The sequence below is a fragment of the Xiphophorus hellerii genome, chromosome 10 (genome assembly GCF_003331165.1).
Source record: "Xiphophorus hellerii strain 12219 chromosome 10, Xiphophorus_hellerii-4.1, whole genome shotgun sequence".
Taxonomy (NCBI): Eukaryota; Metazoa; Chordata; class Actinopteri; order Cyprinodontiformes; family Poeciliidae; genus Xiphophorus; species Xiphophorus hellerii.
The window spans coordinates 7,842,255-7,861,809 of NC_045681.1; the positions used below are offsets into that span (position 1 = coordinate 7,842,255).

General features: G+C 38.4%; 3 protein-coding genes across 4 annotated transcripts; 1 reads left to right on the plus strand and 2 right to left on the minus strand.

Moving 5' to 3' along the window:
* Positions 1-654: 654 nt before the first annotated feature.
* Positions 655-7,381, minus strand: scd (stearoyl-CoA desaturase (delta-9-desaturase)). The gene is made up of 6 exons (XM_032574548.1): positions 7,248-7,381; positions 6,755-7,012; positions 5,188-5,318; positions 4,896-5,101; positions 3,987-4,219; positions 655-2,991 (listed from the first exon to the last, which is right to left on the minus strand). Exons 2-6 carry the CDS (start codon positions 6,987-6,989, stop codon positions 2,792-2,794), a joined length of 1,005 nt encoding a protein of 334 aa, XP_032430439.1. The 5' UTR covers positions 6,990-7,012; positions 7,248-7,381; the 3' UTR covers positions 655-2,791.
* A 1,833-nt stretch (positions 7,382-9,214) lies between these two features.
* On the plus strand, positions 9,215-16,201 carry dnajb12b (DnaJ heat shock protein family (Hsp40) member B12b). Of its 2 annotated transcripts, none has more exons than XM_032574454.1 (8): positions 9,215-9,563; positions 10,741-10,918; positions 11,009-11,154; positions 11,314-11,487; positions 11,565-11,635; positions 12,409-12,518; positions 13,499-13,725; positions 15,910-16,201. In XM_032574454.1, exons 1-7 carry the CDS (start codon positions 9,431-9,433, stop codon positions 13,701-13,703), a joined length of 1,017 nt encoding a protein of 338 aa, XP_032430345.1. In that variant the 5' UTR covers positions 9,215-9,430; the 3' UTR covers positions 13,704-13,725; positions 15,910-16,201. The 2 variants fall into 2 exon arrangements, with proteins under 2 accessions (XP_032430345.1, XP_032430344.1); XM_032574453.1 differs by lacking the exon at positions 15,910-16,201 and adding an exon at positions 13,781-15,195 and having other exon boundaries at positions 9,217-9,563; positions 13,499-13,671.
* Positions 16,202-17,607: 1,406 nt separating this feature from the next.
* On the minus strand, positions 17,608-19,348 carry ddit4 (DNA-damage-inducible transcript 4). Its single transcript, XM_032574455.1, has 3 exons — positions 19,195-19,348; positions 18,741-18,963; positions 17,608-18,650 (listed from the first exon to the last, which is right to left on the minus strand). Exons 2-3 carry the CDS (start codon positions 18,916-18,918, stop codon positions 18,151-18,153), a joined length of 678 nt encoding a protein of 225 aa, XP_032430346.1. The 5' UTR covers positions 18,919-18,963; positions 19,195-19,348; the 3' UTR covers positions 17,608-18,150.
* Between the last annotated feature and the right edge of the window lie 207 nt (positions 19,349-19,555).

Here is a 19,555-nt window from a genome sequence, read left to right on the forward strand (position 1 = left end):
GCGCAAAGGTTGATGTATTGCAGGTGAGGAGTTTGGTGAAATACAACTAATTTGCTGAAAGAGACCCTGTTAGAAAGGTGAACAGGAAGATGAATTTCTCCAGCAATGCTGAAGCTTTAGAAAGAATTAGCTCAGAGCAGACAGATGACTGCACATCAAATAGTGTCACTAAGATATATAAATAAAACCAGTTACTTTGATTTTGTATTGTAATATGTGACCTTTTCATATTTCACTCAACCTGAGATTCGTATATATTACAGTGTTTTTATCAGGTGTTTGCAAACCTTTGGATGCTGCTGTTCAGGAAATAACATAACAGAGAATGATCATTTTGAGTCCATTATTCTAAATTATTGAAATTTGTCCGATGAGCATGCAGCCTTCACACATTTAGGTGTACCCATATGTTTTAATATTAATTTATTACACATTTATGTTAACGTATTAAGAGGTATATAATAACTGTGGAAATGACTACTTTTGTCTTTACAGGGCAAAACCAAATTGTTTTATTTTTGACATTCATACTGCTTCCTCAATGTAAACTAAAAATATTTTAAAATGAACCAGATGAAGATAAAGGAGGCAAATCTGCAGTGAAGTGTTTATAATACAATATGACACACACAAAAAGAAGCAACAATCAACATATTAGATTCCAAGTGTATTGAAAATATTGTCATTTTTTATTTCAGAATAGGAAACAGTTGAAATCTGACAAACTGGGAACCTTATCAATCCCTCCTGAAGCTATGAAAATGCTTACTTTTGTACTTTGGGGGAGCTGCACAGCTGAGTGACACTACTGGCTTGTGATGACATTTCTCAAGACAACATGGCGTCTCTGCTCCTGTCCTCTACCAGGACCCTTATTTTACGAGTTAAAACTCCCAAATGAACATTTGCACCAGTGAAAGTTTTTTCCAACACAAAAGCTTCCCTTCACTTTCCAGTTGTCCTCCCAAGATTTGTCAAATGGAACTAAAACGGTCTTGCCTTGTATTTCAGCCTGGAAGCTATTTTTTTTTAGTATTTGAACCTTGGAGCTGCTGGAATGTGAAGAAATGGATTCATGTCATAAGGCATTAGGAGGCACAGTACCTTGAAAAATATTAATATACCAAGAAATTTCACAATTTGTCATGTTTCAACCCTGAACTCTTTTTTATTGTTATTTTATTAGGATGTTAATTTCTCCAAAATATCATGTTGAAGTTAAAGGAAAATAGAACACAATCTCAAAAGTGTGGTGTGCATCTACGTTCTGGAGGAACAGCAGACATCCAGAAGGATTTAGATCAAATAAAAATGTGTGCCTACATCGCAATTTTACTTCACTTTAGCTGGTTTCTAAAGAAAACATAAAATTAAAATAACTGGCAGAGGACCACTGATTTATGGCAGTTAATATTGCCACAAAGTATCAGATTCCTTCTACTTTGTAATTATGCAAAACCTTGTGCTGGTTTATCCCAAAATCCCAATAAGATTCAGAAACGTTTGTAACTGTAACGTCACAAAATAGCTAAAGGAAGGTGTGAATATTTTTGCACGGTACTGAAGTCTGACTGCTGGCAAAGAAGAAAAGCAGGCGCTGCAGTTTGATAATATTTCACATATACGACACAAGACTCGGCCAAATCAAGGAGCGCAAAAACCATCAAGTTAAGAATATTTCAAGTCAAAAAAGAGAGAAATATCTTTTATACATAAATAATTAAAGCATTCCATAGACCAGAATCGCAGATAAACACTAACATTAAAGCACCTACAAATTGAAAATGGCAGTCTCTTTTTTCAGACCGTCTCAAAGAATCACCATGACAACAGTCCTGATGATACAACAGCAACAAAATGCAGTTCTGCCATGACAGTCACTGACACATCACCTCAGCACAACACCTACTACAGCATATGGCCATTCAAAAGGAGTGGCATGTTTTATTTTTCTAATAGATCTGTCACGTGACTGGCTGCTGCACCAACCAATGAGAGCCCGGCCTTCACAATCGTGATGTGAGAAAGAAACTATAGATTTTACCATAAAAGCGGCTGATTGGAACACTATCTGCAAAATTATGCAAAACTGAACAGGAAATATTTTGAACTTTATCGAAAACATATTATCACTGAGATTAGTTACATTAATGAATAAATGCAGCAAAACTGAACATTTTATCGAGAACTTCAAGTTTTGCTTTAAATTTGGTTTCGTTTCTCTGCACAAGGCAACTGTAGTAAACATCAACGCAAGCTGCACGACTTGGTTTTCAAATTTCAATAAAGCCAACGAGTATCAACTACGAAGATTTTTTTTTTTTAAATCTTAAAAACTCATGAAGTTAAGCTTTAGAACAGAATTAATTTTAGAAAGTGCTATACACAAAAATAAAGTCCAGTTTCCAATCAGCGTTAAATAAACATTAATGCAATACATAAAAATGATCAGCTACATTGTTGAATGCTGATGAAGACTGAACAGCGGTGAAGAATAGTCCACTTTTAAAACTCAACAGTGAAAAAGCTGAAACAACTGAGCACTGGGTCTGAATCTAAATCGCAAATCTCAAAATTGTAAAGCGTTCTTTTGAACTTCAAAATTTTGTGTGGCTACAGCTACAAAAACCCCCCACCAAAAACAAGCAAACTGTGGTAAAGGCCCTTGTGACGCTGAATTTCAACCTCAGAAGATGAGCAAATGAGCAGCTGTCAGAGCGCTGTTATTCATCTTCTCTTGAAATGGACATTGTCTGTTCTGTGTTTTATCCTTCCTATTTTTATTTTTTTTTTAGCCACTGCGGTGGCTTCCGTCTCCGGTGCGCTGTATCCGGGACAGGACCACCTCGCGGGACACCCTCTTGCGGTCCTTGGCCAGGCCCAGGAAGCACATGAAGTCGATGAAGCAGGTGGTGAGGTTCAGCTTGCAGCCGTACTCGCTGGTGGCGTAGTCGTAAGGGAACGTATGGTGGTAGTTGTGAAATCCCTCGCCTGGATTTTAAAACAAGAGTTTGAAAAGAAGGAATTGTAACATTTGTATTTCAATGTCGGAATTTCAATAAAATATTTAAACTGTTTGCACTTATGTAAACTAAAAAATGCTTTCACTGTTTTTTTGGTTTTTTTGACAGTTTAACCTGGAAGGGAATTTTGTCAGCTTCCTTTAGGCCTACTTGACTTCCTCTTGTCATTCCAGACTCGGCCATGCCCGTCCTGTCAGATTTTTCCGCCTCATCATCCTTCTGCTATTCACTTAATTCAATCCGGATCATTAACCAGCCCCCGTGCCATGTTTGTGCCACGTTCTATGCACCGCTCCACACAGGAAGTCGAAACTGGGAGTCACTTTCGACCTCCTCGCGTTTGATGCACGATACGACAGAGGGGGGGGAGGGAGAAAACGAACATGGTTGCCTCCATTTTTTTCGCTTTGCAACAACAAATGCAGTCACATGTGCATGCCTATGTGAGGAGAGTGGGTGAAAAGCGTGGAAACTGGAAATACGAAATAAATATCATATGCTCACAGGTTCAGATGTATCGCATTGTTAAAACATCCTATAATGTCAAAATAGTAGAAGTTCATGCCTCTCAAAGTGGATGGAAAATAATCCACTACAAAATGTGTTTTACACATAAAATATCTGAAAAGTGTGGCATGCTTTTGTGCTTCAGTGTTGCAGAAGCTTCTTTTGATGCAACTACAGCTGTAAGTCTTTAAGGACTGTCTCTCCTTAGGTAAACAGGCTTAGGTTGTTTACCTAAGGTTGTTTACCTAAGCCTGTAAGTAAGCATCTACAGGCTTAAGTGTTTACCTATTCTTCTGCTAGCATCAATTTTCTAATACTTAGGTCCAATAACTTTTATTCAACACTAAAATACACTTAAACAGGATTAAACTAATCCCTGACTTGGTCTATTCAAATTGTAACTTGAATTATGTATAAATTACAGTTAAAACAAGTGTTAGGGTTATTTTTATATACCTATGGCGCTGAAAGTGACAAATCTGTTCTCCCTCGGGTTGATGTTCTGGTCGTACGGCCGGTTTCCCCACATGTGCGCCGCGCTGTTCACCAGCCAGGAGGCGTTCAGCACCAAGGTGTACCTCAGCAGAGCCGGGACGAAGTACGCCACCCACAGGGGCTCGCCCCAGAAGTACCAAGGCACGAACGTCGGGATAAAGAAGCACGTCAGCAGCACAGAGAGCTTGTAGTGCCTGGTGGAGAGACAAACAGGAAGCAGAAAACAGCAAATTAAGAAATACAGATAAGAACTCTGTTCTCTTCAAGACACTTTTAGTTGAACTTTAAGTTACTCTGCAGGTCTTAAACCATATTTTGCTCTCTACAGCACTTCTTCAAAATATTCATAACCCTTCATTTTTTTTTGCAATTTTTCATGGAAAATTTTCTATGTATTTTAATTGGACTTTATTTGATGGATCAGTATAAAGTAATGTGTGATTGTATGTGGAAGGAAAAAAGGATACAAGATTTTACAAATACAAATCTGAAAAGGAGGTATCCACTCATCCATTTTTCTCTGATGCCCCTTAATTCAACCATGAGCAACTAGTCGGAGTCAATTTGTGTCTAATTTGTTGTTTGTACGAAAGCCTCACAGATATATGGATTTTTTTAAAGAAAGACAAAAAGCTGCGGGAGGTTCTGGATGTTCTACACTGTCTTCACTCAGGAACGCTATAAAAAGACCCTTCCACTTCATAATTATAGGCAAATTTAAGTTGAGCTAACAGACAAAATTCAGATACAATGCATTAAGGTTTATAGCTGTGTCATGACCAAATGTGAGCATGAATACTTTTAATAGGGATCATATTTGACCTCCTTCTTCAAGACTCAACACAAGCATATTTATGTAAATTAACTTACCTCCTCTGAAACATTACAACTTTGTCGCCTAGCAGGTCGCTCAGCTCCAGCTTGCTCCCCTTCTCGATGACGTCGGGATGTTTGCGCACCAGCAGCCAGCCGATGTGGGAGAAGAAGAAGCCCCTTTTGGCGTTGTGAGGGTCTGCGTCTGTCTCCGAGTATTTGTGATGAACCCGGTGGTCTCGAGCCCATTCGAATATATCGTTCTACGGGTTTGAGTTGAAACAATGTTTGCACCAACTGAGATATTAACAACAGTGTGTTACTCTTTTTTTTTTTTTTTTTTACACACCTGAAAAGCCATGGAATTACCAAAAGCGAGGAAGATCCTCAGAGGTAATGAAGCTTTGTAGGTCCTGTGGCTCCACAAGCGGTGAGCCCCTGCAGTAATTCCTAAAGCACTTATCAGAAAGCAGGTCATAGCTGTGGAGAGACATAGCAAATATACAGGGGAAAAATAAAGCTAAAATATGACAAGGTCTTGTTTTCTCTTTATTAAGGCTAGATTTGATTATAGACTTATCAGAAAATAACCCAGGGTTATTTACTTGCACATACCCTTGAGTTTGAGATTGTAAACAAAACAAGACAAGTTGGTGCCGGACATTGGAATACACGAGTCATCTTCCCTTAATGCACTCAGATTTTCACCTAAATGGCAATTGTTTATCTGAAACTACTTCCTGTTCCTCAAGCAGCGCTGCGATGTACAAGTTAACCAGTAAGCCAAATGCATATTTAGAAGCCCACAAACACAGACGTTTGTGTATAAACATCTGCACTGTTTTTTTAGTTGCACAAAAGGACACCATTTGAATTAATGAAATGCAGTGGGGTTACTTTTGTTTCTTTGTGACACCAAAAGTTACATAACCTTGTGACTGAACTCACCCCTCCATTACTGATAATGGAAGAGGGATTTAATTATTTAATGTGAATATAGCGGTATGTATTTTTCCAACTAGCCTACATTTATTTGCTTTCACATTATGATGTTACTTGATTAAAGACCTAACACTGTGAATCTAATGTTAAAGAGTATTTCCTTTCTTTCCTGTCACTCGTGCATCTCAGCTATAAACATACACTGCCTTGAAGAAGTATTCATACCCCATAAGATTTTATTTTATGACCGGAAACTTCAACATATTTCACAGGGATTTTATATTATAGGCCAATACAAGGCAGCAACTAATTGTGAAGTTTGACTGGGCCATTCTCACATGAATAAGTTTGATATAACCTATGCTGTTGTAATGTTGGCTTTGCATTTAAGGGTGCCAGCCCTGTTAGAGATCAACTTCAACCTCAGTCCCAGATCCTGTGCTCCAGCCATCTTTTATTCAACTCTGTAAAGTATCCGCATCTCTATCTGCTAAAGAGAAACATCCCCAAAGTTGCCACCATGCTTCACTGGATGTTGTATTCAGGGTGACGTCCGGTGTCATTTTTCCATAAATCATAGTGCTTTACATGTACATGAAATTATTGTATATTAGTCCTAACTGACCAGAGCACATTCTTCCACATTCCAGATTTTAGGTATAAAAAATGTCAAAAGCCATTTATGCATTTCCTTCCACTTCACATGTGTCCACTAATATATGTTGACATATTACATCAAATATAATGAGTGTTGTGGTTGTAAAAATGTGAACAAGTTCGAGGGGTATAAATACTTTTTCATAGCTTTGTAACTGCATAACGAGAAGATTCTCCGTGAGCAACTGAGTCATGATGCTACTTTTACAGCGGATAATTGGATGTAATATGATCCTCAATAAAAAAAAATAACAATGTGCAAGCATGCTCTGACATGTAGCTTTTCTCACCCGCTCCTTTAGTTTGATTTTACTTACTCCAAAGCAACGTAGAGGGAGATGCAGAAGGGATGAGGAATAAGCCGTAAACTGCTCCTAAATGCAACAGAGTCATGAGGATGATATTTCTCCAGACAAGGATCTTAGAAGGTTTCGGGCCTTCCTTCTCCTCGTAGGTGTGATCAAACGCATCTTCTCCGGCTGCCTCTGAGCAAACGTCCCCGTTGACCGACTTGTGCTGTTGCTGCTTTTCAAACGGCTCCGACCCCGTCATGTTGGCTTCGGATGAGTGATGCTCTAAAGGAAACAATTAAAGAAACGAAGCAGCGACACAGAAGGTTTAAAAAATGCTGCGCACTGAGAACATGCTAATTACTGTTTTAGCTAACAAGACTGGCAAGTTGCTAGTTGGCGCTGGTGAAGAAAAAAAACGAGTGGTCATGTAACGAAAATGCAGGCAATGACAACGTTGCGTAACACTGGCTTAATATTTAATAGTAATAATAAATTATAAACATAACTCACAACTCACCAAGTAAAGAAAGGTAAAATGAATATTTCTGGGGCTATAAAAGGAGTCAAAATCGGTGTCTGACCTAAAATTACAGTAACCTAGAAAGAGAGTGGTAGTCAGCGCTGTGGTGAGCATCAATGAGAGAGTCAGCCTCCGATGAGCTCGACCAATCAGAGCGCTGATGCCGCCTCACATTTGATGCTGATTGGCTGTCTCTTTATCTGGTGTTTACCTTTTATTCATTCGATGACCAGCCGATGTATGTTAACCTCCCACCGTAGAGCAGCTGCTGTGGTGCCTTTCCGCGGCTGTCTAGACTTGTATTGAATTAAAGTGCACTCGTATTTCCACTACCCTGGTTATAAAACGGGTCACGGAAAAAACCTGCAACTGTTTTTGATAAGTTGGTTTTAAATACTGGTTTTATATTTTAAAAAAACGATGTAAACGACTAGTTGTATATTAATGTGCTGCGTTGAACTTTAACGGCCGTTAACTATTTTTAATGGCGCGTGAACCAAAATGTAATGCGGATGTGCCGAATCGTATTTCCCCTTCGAGATGTTTCTCCGCTAGCTGTGCGCGCGCATTTACTACACTTTACGGGCGCCTCGTAACTCCGTGGTGCATTTAAATGAAGTTATGTATGAAAATATTTTTTTCTTATAAAAAATAATTAATTGTAATAACTTTTTAATATGTTTGTAGCATAACCATTTTCTACAATAAGTCTTTCATAGTATGTTTCTTTGTGATTTGCAAATATAGACACATTTCCCATCCTTTCCCAGCAAGATAGCTCAAGCCCACACATATTTAACTGAGAGAGTCTGTGATGAGCAGTTTGACATATTTTTATTAAATAGTGACCACTTCAATTTCTGGTTTAATATTAATTATTACTTATCAGCACATAAATAACAAAAATAAAATATTATAGTTAGGCATACTTTGCCACAAAAACATCCATTAAGTCGTAATTAGTGTGGGAAGCCTGGGGTCTCCCTTGAAACTGCCACCTGGATGTGCTGTTGCATATGGGCAGTTTAAACTTTGATGTTATTCATTTGTAACATTTAAAATAATGACTAATTTATTAGGGCAAAATACAAGAGTAAAACCAAGTGAAAGCGATCAAGTATCTTCTATGGGAGGCATTGACTAATACTGCTCTGGCATCTAATCATAAGAATAACTCTTAACTAAAATAACATCACTGTTGAACAATGTCTCCCATTCCATACATGAAGCTGTTGGTGAACTGGAGAGTTCTTTCACTGTCAGACTGATGCATCTTAAGTGCACAAAGTAGTGTTATCAGATATCCTTCTTCTCAGAACCTGTTGGACTGTAACCATCACTGTGTCACAACAAACTGAGTAAATGTCTACATCCCTGCTGGTGTTTGCACAGTTATTTGCACAGTTTTACTAATTTCAAATAAAATTTCTGCTTGTATTTGCATAGCTTTGTTTGCACAGTTTTATATTGTGAATTGTCTACTGGTTTAATGCACAAATACACACGTGCATTTCACATATATTTTCATTATTTTAATTTGATATATTTTAATGCCTTTATCTTCAGTACTTGTATTTTTGTGTGAACATAATTGCCCCGATGTCCTTTTATGTTGCTGCTGTTAATTCTGAAATTCCCCCAATCTTGGACAAAAAGGTCTATTCTATTCTATTCTATTCTATTCTATTCTATTCTATTCTATTCTATTCTATTCTATTCTATAAGAATACATCATTTCAGATCCATTTCAGTACAAATGATCAAATGTGCGCATTGTATTTGAATGCATCATTAGGTTATAAAATGACCGTAAGCCAATGTGTAGTTGCGCAAAAGTGTAAAAGTGAAACTTGACTCTATGTAACTCCGGCTTGGCTTATCACAGTTTTGCGTTTCTTCCTGGCTGACCTACATTTGGAAAGCTGGAGACTTTGTCGCCATCTAGGGGAGATTTCAAGTATAGCACCAATGATGCCACCTTAATCATTTTCATTAAACAAACGGGACAAGCCTGGGCACCGGCAGTAAAAATTTGCTCCTATGCTAATAAGTAAATATTTTCATAACTGAATGACTTTAGTCTATTTACAGTGTATTCGCATTTTAATTAGGTAGCGGATGTATTTATAGTCACAGTCGTTGCCGCTGCTGCTGCCGCCGCCGCCGCTGCTGCTGCTGCAATGGAAGTAAACAGGGACGAGGCGGAGCGCTGCATTGACATTGCTGCCGCAGCTTTAAAGATTCACCAGCCTGAAAAGGCGCTGAGGTTCTTGGAGAAGGCACAGAGACTTTTCCCAACAGAGAAAGCTCAAGGTAAGCAAGAGTTATGATGGTGGTGCGTGATGAGGACTCTGTAGTTGCAGCATCATCACCTGCAGCAGCACCTCCATCCCAGAGGAGCTGCGCATACAGCATACAGCCAGGGCCTGTAATAGCATTACTAGCTGACTCCGTTACTATTACACTCTAATGTTAAGCTTGACAATACGCAAAGCTGATGTTCATTTTCATTAATATTTTGGGTTTGAATGTGTCAGTAAATATTAATAGAAAAAAAAAACCTAGACATCCGGTCAACAACAGGGCAGGGGAGGGACCTAGATTACCAGCATCCTTAAATAGCAGTTTCCTTTGCATGCACTATCCATACTGTTTTTTCCCCGAACACCTTTTGTCACATTACAATCACAAAGCTTCATGTTTTATGTAAACTATATGTGATAATAAAGCAGTACAAAATTACAAAGTGTAAGGAACATAATATTTAATTACACACACACACACACACACCAACACACACACACACACACATATATATATATAACAAAATTATTTTCTTTTTGTCATGTTGTTGCTATAGTATTATGTATGTTTGTATTCAACCTCATTCACTCTGATCTGATACTCCTAATTAAAATAAAGTTACCAAACCGGCAAACAGATTCCAGTTGTGTTTAGAGTTGTGCAATAAATAAATTTTTATAGAATCAAATCTCCTATTTAGGAAACGTTTTGGAAAATCTGGATTTTATTTTATTTTTTTTACTGTTGAACTACTTGGGCTTCCGTAGTTCAGAGTGACGTCAGCCCACCCAGGGCCTACCACCTTGTTTCACAAGCATGTTTAACAGTTTGTATTTTCTTTTATTTGTAATTTCTGTTTAAGAATAGAATGGGGACAAACAAACTGACTATAATTAGAAATTGGATTAAAATAAACTTTTAGAGGTGTGAAAAGACTTGGGATTGGTGTGGAAGTTCACCTTCCAGCTGAACAACTGTACTGTAACTGAAACAAAAGCTGGCAGAAAAATTTAGACACAACAAGCAGTTAAAGGTATTTTTAGAAAAAGCTTCTAGAAAATGACCTTATGTAATTCCTAAAATATGATAAGTATGATTAGCTAATCTGTAAAACAAGGGTTTGTGTGATTTTAGGTGCTGTCTTACTGCTTCAGTTAATAACAATTTGTCACTGTATGATTGTCAGCACTGCTGGACCTTATTGCAAGGAATGGCTTCACTCCCAGACATGGCGGCCACTCAGACTTCAGCGACGATTCTGGGCCTCGACAGCGACAGGTCCCACATGAAGACACCAAGCCAGAAGAAAAACCTTCAGACACCCTTAGATCTTACACAGCAGAGCAGCAGGAGGCCGTGAGAAGGTACTGAATAAATGGAGGTGCTGTTGATGTAATAAAATTTTTTTCTTCATCTGCCCTTCACATTCCTAACCATGTTTTTTTTGCACACAGAATAAAACAATGCAAAGACTTCTACGAAATCCTCGGGCTCCAGAAAGATTTCTCTGAGGACGAGCTCAAGAGGTCGTACAGAAAACTGGCTCTGAAATTCCACCCTGACAAGAATCACGCGCCGGGCGCGACAGAAGCATTTAAAGGTGATTCAGTTGATTGTCATGTTGACAATCAACAATTTGTTGTTGATTGTCAACATGAATCAACATGAACGCGATTCATGTTGACAATCAGAAAAGTCAAACATGAGACAGATGCCAACTGAACTTGTAGAAAGTATAACAATTGTTCATGTCTCACAGCTATCGGAAATGCCTATGCTGTTCTGAGTAATGCAAACAAAAGAAGACAGTATGATCAGTGGGGAGAAGAGGGAAGGCATCCATCAAATAGCAGCCCTGAAAATGGAAATTTTGAGCCAGATATCTCACCTGAAGATCTCTTCAACATGTTCTTTGGAGGAGGTTATCCATCAAGTAAGTGTCACCTCTCTTTGTCTTTCAACAGCCATCTACTTGAGATGAAATTGATAAACCATACTTTATTATTCTAGGTAATGGTCATGTATACACTAATGGGCGGATGCGTAACCAGAGGCGGGAGAGAAGAGAGCGACCAAGAGATGTAAGTTATTACATTATTTGTATATTCTTCTGATTAATTGTTTTATTTTTATCTATTTATTTTTATTTGATCTGTCTTTGTTCTTTGATTGCTTCACAACAACCTATTTTTTCACCATTCATGTATCTATTGTTCATGCAGTACAGCAGCTTAAACAAAAATTGATTACAAAGTTTTGTATTTTATGTATAGCATACTTACCATGAGTTCTTCTTCCTCTACATTACTATTATCATTATTACTATTTTCATTATTATGTTTTACTATGGTTGTTAGTTTGTTATGTTATGTTTGTTTTTACAAATTGCCTTTATTTATGTATTACTGTATCAGTTGTTGATTACATTTTTTACTCCATTAATTAATTACTTTAACAGTTTTCTTCTATATTTTTATGTCTTCACATGGTTTTCTTTATTTTGACTATTTAATTCCATTAGTTATGCTTTAACACATTTAGTTTCTGCATTTTCTTTTTTGCATTCTGAACAAGCAATGGCTAATATTAGAGTTGACTAAGAGTTAAAAAATATGTGTTGAATTTTGACTCTTAGAGCACACTCGATACCAAGTTGTACAGTCAATAGTATGTGCTGTGTCTGTGTTGTGTTTTCGATTTTTGTTTGCTCTAATTATGGCTCTCAGAGTAAATGCAGTATACAGATAATGTGGTGTCGCATAATCGCCAGCAGGGGGTGGCATTTAGTCGCTCGCCATTTTACAAGGTTGAGAAGACGTTTCCCTTCAGAGATGTTTTTCTGTCACACCCGCAGGGAGGTCTGGCTGTCTTCGTGCAGGTCATGCCCATCCTCATTCTGGTGATTGTGTCGGCTCTCAGTCAGATAATGGTCAACAGCCCCTCCTACAGTCTCAGCTTCAGGCCGTGAGTGTGACCTCCTGTTCCAAAACGGTGCACAAGAGTGTTAAATAACACAGTGAACGGTTGTTCTGCCTGACCGAAAAGGACTTAATTTAGCTGTGAACTCTAGAACTTTTTCACAGTGTCTCACGTTACAGCCACAAAACCTTAGCATGCTTTATTAGAACGACTCTTGAAAATGGCTTGCAAATAAAATTTGAAGGCTGTGAGGCTCATTTGTTTTCAGACATGTTTACTCTGATATCCCTAAATAAAATCCAGTGTATCCAGCTGCCTCAAAAGTCCTCTAATTATTAAATAGATTTCACTTTTATGACGGAAAGAAAAAAAATCATTGTTAAAAGAGCCATAAAAGCCATACTACAACCCTATGGTACAGTTGTGGGGGGCGGGACAGATGAAACCAGGGAAAAGGTCCAACCTTCCAGTAAGATAATGATGGTAAATACCTAGAGCTACAATAGATTAAAATGTTTCCAATAGACCAGTGCAGGTTTAGAGCTAAATCCAATTGAAAACCTGTTGCAAGACTTGGAAATTAATATTCCATTCAATCTGACCAAAACTGGGCTTTTTTGCAAGGGAAAACCCGACACAATTTTCATATTTTTATATGTCATTTTTTTTTCCTTCCCAATTCCCAATTATGCTCTATTTTATCTTAGTTCACCCCATCCTCCACCCAAAAAAATGCTTTGGGATTTACGATTTAAATGTGAAAATTAGATTTTCACAAGGCATAGTAAAGTCATTGCTCTAAAAAGCATATAAGTTGCATGAAAACAATTTCTTAATTTTATTTTCAGAAACAGATGGTTTTAGAGATTTTTTTTTTCATTTCGTTTGTCTTATGGAAACTCTTGCATTTGCAATCTGAAATATCCTTTGAATTGAGCCAAGTTGATTCAGGGCCCAGTGGGTCATTGCTGCGCTGCCTGCTGTCATATGATATGTCTCCCACACGCTGTCTTATCTCCTGTTAGGTCAGCTGGCTACACGCAGAAGAGGCTGACTGAGAACCTGAAGGTGCCATATTATGTGGGGGAGCAGTTCTCCAAAGAGTTCACGGGCATGAATCTGAAAAATCTGGAGCGCAGCGTGGAGGATGACTACATTTCAAACCTCCGCAACAACTGCTGGAAAGAGAAACAGCAAAGTAGGGCTTCTTCTTGCATCAGGCCAGGCTGAAGCTTTTGCAACGCTTGAAGAGGTTTGGCAGCCCTCCTCGTATATCTCACATGATTTGTTTGTGTGGTCTGTTGCAGAGGAAGGAATGCTCTACAGGGCTCGCTATTTTGGAGACAGTGAGCTGTACCAGAGAGCGCAGCGGGCTCGAACTCCAAGCTGCGCCAAGCTCTCAGAGATCACGGCCTCCTTACATTAAAACATTGCTAATCTTACATTAGTTCTCCAGAATAGAATTAGTTCTGATTATCTTTCCTCTTGTTGCCTTCAGGTTTCTAGAATCATCCCAAAACATGACTAACACAAAGGCTGTAAATACATAAGCTTCAACATCCTCAAGGCCTTACGTAGCTAAAGACACACGAGTAAAACACTTCCCTCTCCACTCTCTTTTCTAAGTTCACCTGATTGACATAGAATTCTTCATATATATATATATATTGCCATGAATTAAAACAAAGCCATTTATCACATCTTGACAAGGGAACAAGATGTAGATTTGATGAGAAGCCTGAAAGAACAGAAGCCATGAAGATGAAAAAGATTGCTTCACCTCTGTACGACTGAGAAGCCAGTGTCGAACCAGACACAAAGTTTAGCTATAAATAGAAATGCGGATGTTAACTTACACAGCAGTTTAAAAAATACCATGTTGAATGCTTCCTCTTGTTTTTTTATGAAGTCAGAGGAGAAGCTGCCTCCACTGTCTCTAAATGCACATTCTAACTATGCAGGGAAATTAGTGTAGCCTCTGATTAACACGTGCACTCACAGTTTGGGCGTAGTTAGACACGGTCTTTTGTTCTAATGTACTTGAGAGGCAAGAGTTGGGAGATAATCCTGTCACATTTTGTCCTTTGATTAAATGAAGGACGGCCATATGGTGTTACCTCACTTCACTTTGGATGCAAGGCCTTGAAAAAGTATTTACATCCCCCGAGGTTTTTCACATTATGTGAAATAAAATTGGGATTTATTGTGATAGACCAACAAAAAGCCTCTCAGAAGTCTTTTACGGCCACCAACTGTTTCTTATATTTTTGTATTTAGCTGAACACAAATGCATGCACTGATTTGTAAAAATAAAATGTGTTTTGACAATGTTCCCTGTCTGTTCTTAAGAAAGGCATGACATGTCTAACAGTTGGGATGATGTGTTCAGGTCAATGCTTTGTACTCGTTGTCCTTCACACATCGCATGTAATCCGAAAAGTTCAATCTTGGTTTCAACTGACCATCATCTCGTTTTTCTTCTACCTCTGGATTGATAGGGCCATGGATCTGTGCAGCTCCTACAGAGCTATATGAATGATGATTTCCTACAATGGCTTTCACTATTAGGTCACTTCTGAAGGTTTGCACTGGATTTTATTGAGGGGTATCAGTACAATTTCAGCTCACACTTGTCACTATAAAATTGTTGAAAGCCTTGTGTTCTCTTCCTTTTCCTATCCCAGTAATGCTCTATTTTGTGTTGGTATATCACATAAAATCTCAAAAAAACACATGACTGTAAAGTGTCAACATATGAGACGGTTCAAGGGGTGTGAATACTTTTGTAAGGTACTGTGCCAAAAGGATGAAATGTGTGCTTATACCCACCAGGTGGGACTACAGCAGGATGTACAGTACAGACCAAAAGTTTGGACACACCTTTCTAATTCAATGGGTTTTCTTTATTTTCATGACTATTTATAAGGCAAGAAATCCCACTTATTAACCTGACAGAGCACACCTATGAAGTGAAAACCATTTCAGGTTTGAAGTGAAAACCATTTCAGGTTTTCACTTCAAGATGAGCTACCTCTTGAAGCTCATCAAGAAAATGCAGAGTGTGTACAAAGTAGTAATCACAGCAAAAGGTTGATACTTTGAAGAAACTAGAATATAAGGGGTATTTTCAGTTGTTTTACACTTTTTTGTTTAGTGCATATTTCCACATGTGTTATTCATAGTTTTGATGCCTTCAGTGTGAATCTACAATGTCAATAGTCATGAAAATAAAGGAAACTCATTGAATTAAAAGGTGTGTCCAAACTTTTGGTCTGTACTGTAGGTCTTTGCTGTGTATTGTCTCTGATACATCTCATATTTAGTTCGGAACATGATATTTATTCTTTGTATCTTATTTATTACATACATCATCAAACTAAGAGAAAAGTAGAATTTTGTCTCACTTTTTTGTCCCCCACTGTGTTTCTACTCCCAGATTGAAATAAAGACGGATGCCTGAACGTGTTGAATGTGACTCATTGCTGCGAGCAGAACAAGCACGGAGGCGAAAAGAGACAACAAAAAAAACAAAACAAAAGCCTTGTCAGCATATTTAGTACAAACTGTGCTGGGAGGCTGACTAAGGCTGGGAAGTGGACGCATGGCAGTGCGCACGTTCACACTTTTGAGAGTGAGACGTGCAGCTTGTCCCGAGCAGCAGAGAGTGCAGCGTCACATTCTTTCTCTATAAATAAATTCAGCTGTTTTCGGCAGATGTTGCAACTTTTTCTGAGTGACTTTTTTTTTTTTCTCGCTTGAGTCATGAATTGGTTTCAACTTCAAGTTCTGCTCGTACTTGTGACAGCTGGTTTAAACTGTTAAATTTGTGGCTAAGAACTTAAGTAAAAATTTTATGCCTTGACCCAAAAACCTCTTGAAAGCCATGGTGGCTCGATTATGCTGACTTAGTGTGTGACTACTTGTTACATTCAGCAATAATGTCACTACAGATGAGTACAAAAGTTTTCAGATCAAAGTCAAGAAGTCAAGAATGGAGGAACATTTTCATTCATCTGTTCGAAGAAGTCAGAACTCCTCTCTCTAGCAGATGAAACTTTAACTTAGCATAAAAACAAACTTCAGTCAGAGAGCTCCTTTCTGATCGATGTCCCTCTAGTTCTGGGCCAACATTCATTATGTAATTTGGAGTTTGTTGCATCTGAGTTTTGATTCAACAAAACTAGTGTTATCCATTTTGTTGCATGAACTCAGCAACATTATATCCACTACATTGGAATAAATTATATAATCCAAAAGCCAATTTATTTCAGTAATTCGGTTCAAAATATAAAACGTATAAATAATAAGATTTTAAGATTACATAAAACTAAGAAATAGAAGGACATTTTATTAAGAATAGATATGAAGAATGCTAACTTGAGAGTCACTGACAAACTCCATAATGCTGAGTTACATTTGTAGTCGAAACTCGGAAATTCCGACTTCCAAGTCGGAAGAATCGACCGGAATGCCAAACCCAAGCCGGACAACTCGCTTGGAAAGTGGTAGAACTCCGACTAATCCCAGTTAGGATTTGAAGATGGCTGCTACTCACATTTTTAGTAGTAAACTGTGTTACTTTTACTCTTGATATTCATTCTTTTACTTCTTTTTCACATCTAAACACTTTTACAAGTGTGTCGTACTTGTGTATGTAGCAGGTAGTAAAACATAGTTTATTCGTATGATGTGTGGTGTGCAGCTCTGGTACTATTGTTAATCCCATCTAACTGTACATTACATGGACATACCTTTCAGTAAGTCTGTATTAAAAACCCTCCTTTGAGGTTTTGTAACATTCCATTTTAGGAAGCTAGATTTAAATGTTTAATAGTTGTAACCCATAAGCATCTAAATCAATAGAAGTAGAGGATTGAGATACATGTCACTCTGTGTATTATAGATCTTTTTAAAATATCAGTTTTACAACTTATTTTTTAAAATAACTGAGATTAACTTTTCTAGAATAGTCAGAGATGAAAGTTGTGTACACCTGTAACCTTGTTAATAATTTATATGACAATTATATTATTAAAATTGGGCATCTCCTCCTCATTTTCATGAGTCACCTAAATCTCACTCTAAAATGAACCACAAATACAAGAAATGCAAGAACATTTAAAAACACATCAAGGATTGTTATTAAAAAAACAATAATTTATTTGTGATCATGAAAGTACAAAAACAGTGCAACATTATGAAAATCTGAATATCAAATAAAGTTGAAAGCATGAGGCTCAAACACACAACGGAACACTGAATGAGGTTTGAAACCTTAGCTGTGGCTTGCAAATGTACAAGCTCTGGCTGGCTTTAACTCTGGGCGTGTCAGAGATACCCTAAGATAATGGTCTACAGTTCAATTCACTGACATGTTTATATAAAAACAAAAAATAAATCTACAGAGATTCAAAGAATACAGCTAGCTGCCTGAACAAAGTTTCAACAGAAACTAAGGTTCACACTTTAATACTTGCAAAATGCCCGTTTACCAAGATGAAGCACAATGGTTAGGCTAAAAAAAAAAAAAATGTTCCAAGTACCATAAACTTCAGGTCCTGAACAGTAGGAACAAAAGGCTACATTATGACAAAGGTCATCCTTACACTTCAAAAGGCATCACATATTTGAAGTTCTAAGGCCTTTCTGTGAGTTTTTTTCTATCCACTCAAGACATTCAACATTCCTCTATGAGCAGCCCTTCAGAAGAATACAGTTTCTTTTTAATCACGCGGAACCCAGTGCTAAGTTTTAGAGCTTGTCTGAGAGCTGGAGTGGAAGGAGATTTGGAGCTGAACAGTCCCTGGATTTTAGGCCACAGCCCACCCGACTCTAGCCTCAGCACCAGAGTGAGCTGAAATGTGGGGACGAGGTAAGGGTCCACGGATAGCTGTCCTATGCTCTCGCAGGCGGCCCCTTGCTCCACGCAGAGGTCGATGAGAGCCCCTCTTAAACCGCAGGGCTCGCTAGCTGCCAGGTGGATGAGCTCCTGTCCGATGTGCTCCAGAAGTTTCTCCGGAATGAGCAGCTTGGTACATCTCAACGCACAGTCTGAGTCTTTGGCCTCCCTTAGGCTCCGTGCAATAAGGTCCACTACTTCTTTCAGGATCGCTTCCTCCATTGGGTCAAAGAAAAGGTCATCATTCGCTGGACACAGATCACTGGAGAAATCAGAGCCTGCAGAGGAAAAGCAGGGTGTGAGCACTTTCAAGCTTTATAAAAAATACCTCCAATAGGATTTCAACAGATTTGGAAGGAAACGCTCACCTGAGTCTGAAAGATCACTCCTGCTGCCATTATTGGACCCTGATTCAATGCTGCTGTCATGTGTGCTGAAATCAGCCAGTCTTTGGACCAGTTTCCCCCAAGACAGTCTTCGGGGACTGCTGTCCACTGGGGACGGAGGTATACTTCCAACCTCTATGGATGCAAAGACTTCAGGCATGTTTGTCCTCTCTTTAGTGTTCAACAGATGCGTGTCAGATTTCAACTGTTTTATGAGGAGAAACAAAGACCACAAATTAACATAATACTTCAACCACTTTTCAAAAAAACAAACAAAAAAAACATTAAAAAAATAAGTAAAAGAGATAGAAAATATGCCATCTTAATTACAGTAAAGAAATGCAGACCTTTAAAGCTAGCAACAGCAATACTTAAACAGCTTAAGCTAGTCAAATTAGCTCTAATTTCAGCAAAACTAACAAATATTAATACTTACAGTTTTGAAATAAAACTGTTAAAGTGCGCAGTCGTTGTTTTAGTTGAAAAAAAAGGATAGTTATTGTCTAGAAACTTCCACCGTTCACTCCTCCTTCCCGTTCTTTCAGCAGCTGCCGAGCTCCGCAGTCTCTTTACCCCCGCAACAATGCTTATATAGGCCCTGCACGAGGCCACGCCCATTTTCCCCCAACCACCCAATCAAAAAGAGGGGCACGGCTTGTGAGCTGTATCTTGCCTGGTAACATGCCAGCAGAGAAGAAAGACTAACAGGAGGAGAAAGAGGTTTAGAGGGAGGGGTGGCTTCAACCCCACTGTAGTGGAAATGTACAGGGACTTGTCTGGGCTTGCAACCGTCATAT

What these genes read in the sequence shown, in the direction of transcription:
- scd (XM_032574548.1), bottom strand. Translation starts at nt 6,989, where the DNA reads ATGACGGGGTCGGAGCCGTTTGAAAAGCAGCAACAGCACAAGTCGGTC. An exon ending in GTAATTCCATGGCTTTTCAG is followed by an intron (nt 5,102 to 5,187) that starts GTGTGTAAAAAA and finishes TCAAACCCGTAG; the next exon opens with AACGATATATTCGAATGGGC. An exon ending in TGTCACTTTCAGCGCCATAG is followed by an intron (nt 2,992 to 3,986) that starts GTATATAAAAAT and finishes TTTAAAATCCAG; the next exon opens with GCGAGGGATTTCACAACTAC.
- dnajb12b (XM_032574453.1), top strand. Translation starts at nt 9,431, where the DNA reads ATGGAAGTAAACAGGGACGAGGCGGAGCGCTGCATTGACATTGCTGCC. An exon ending in TACAGTCTCAGCTTCAGGCC is followed by an intron (nt 12,519 to 13,498) that starts GTGAGTGTGACC and finishes ATCTCCTGTTAG; the next exon opens with GTCAGCTGGCTACACGCAGA. An exon ending in CTGGAAAGAGAAACAGCAAA is followed by an intron (nt 13,672 to 13,780) that starts GTAGGGCTTCTT and finishes GGTCTGTTGCAG; the next exon opens with AGGAAGGAATGCTCTACAGG.
- ddit4 (XM_032574455.1), bottom strand. Translation starts at nt 18,918, where the DNA reads ATGCCTGAAGTCTTTGCATCCATAGAGGTTGGAAGTATACCTCCGTCC. An exon ending in GAGTGATCTTTCAGACTCAG is followed by an intron (nt 18,651 to 18,740) that starts GTGAGCGTTTCC and finishes TTTCCTCTGCAG; the next exon opens with GCTCTGATTTCTCCAGTGAT.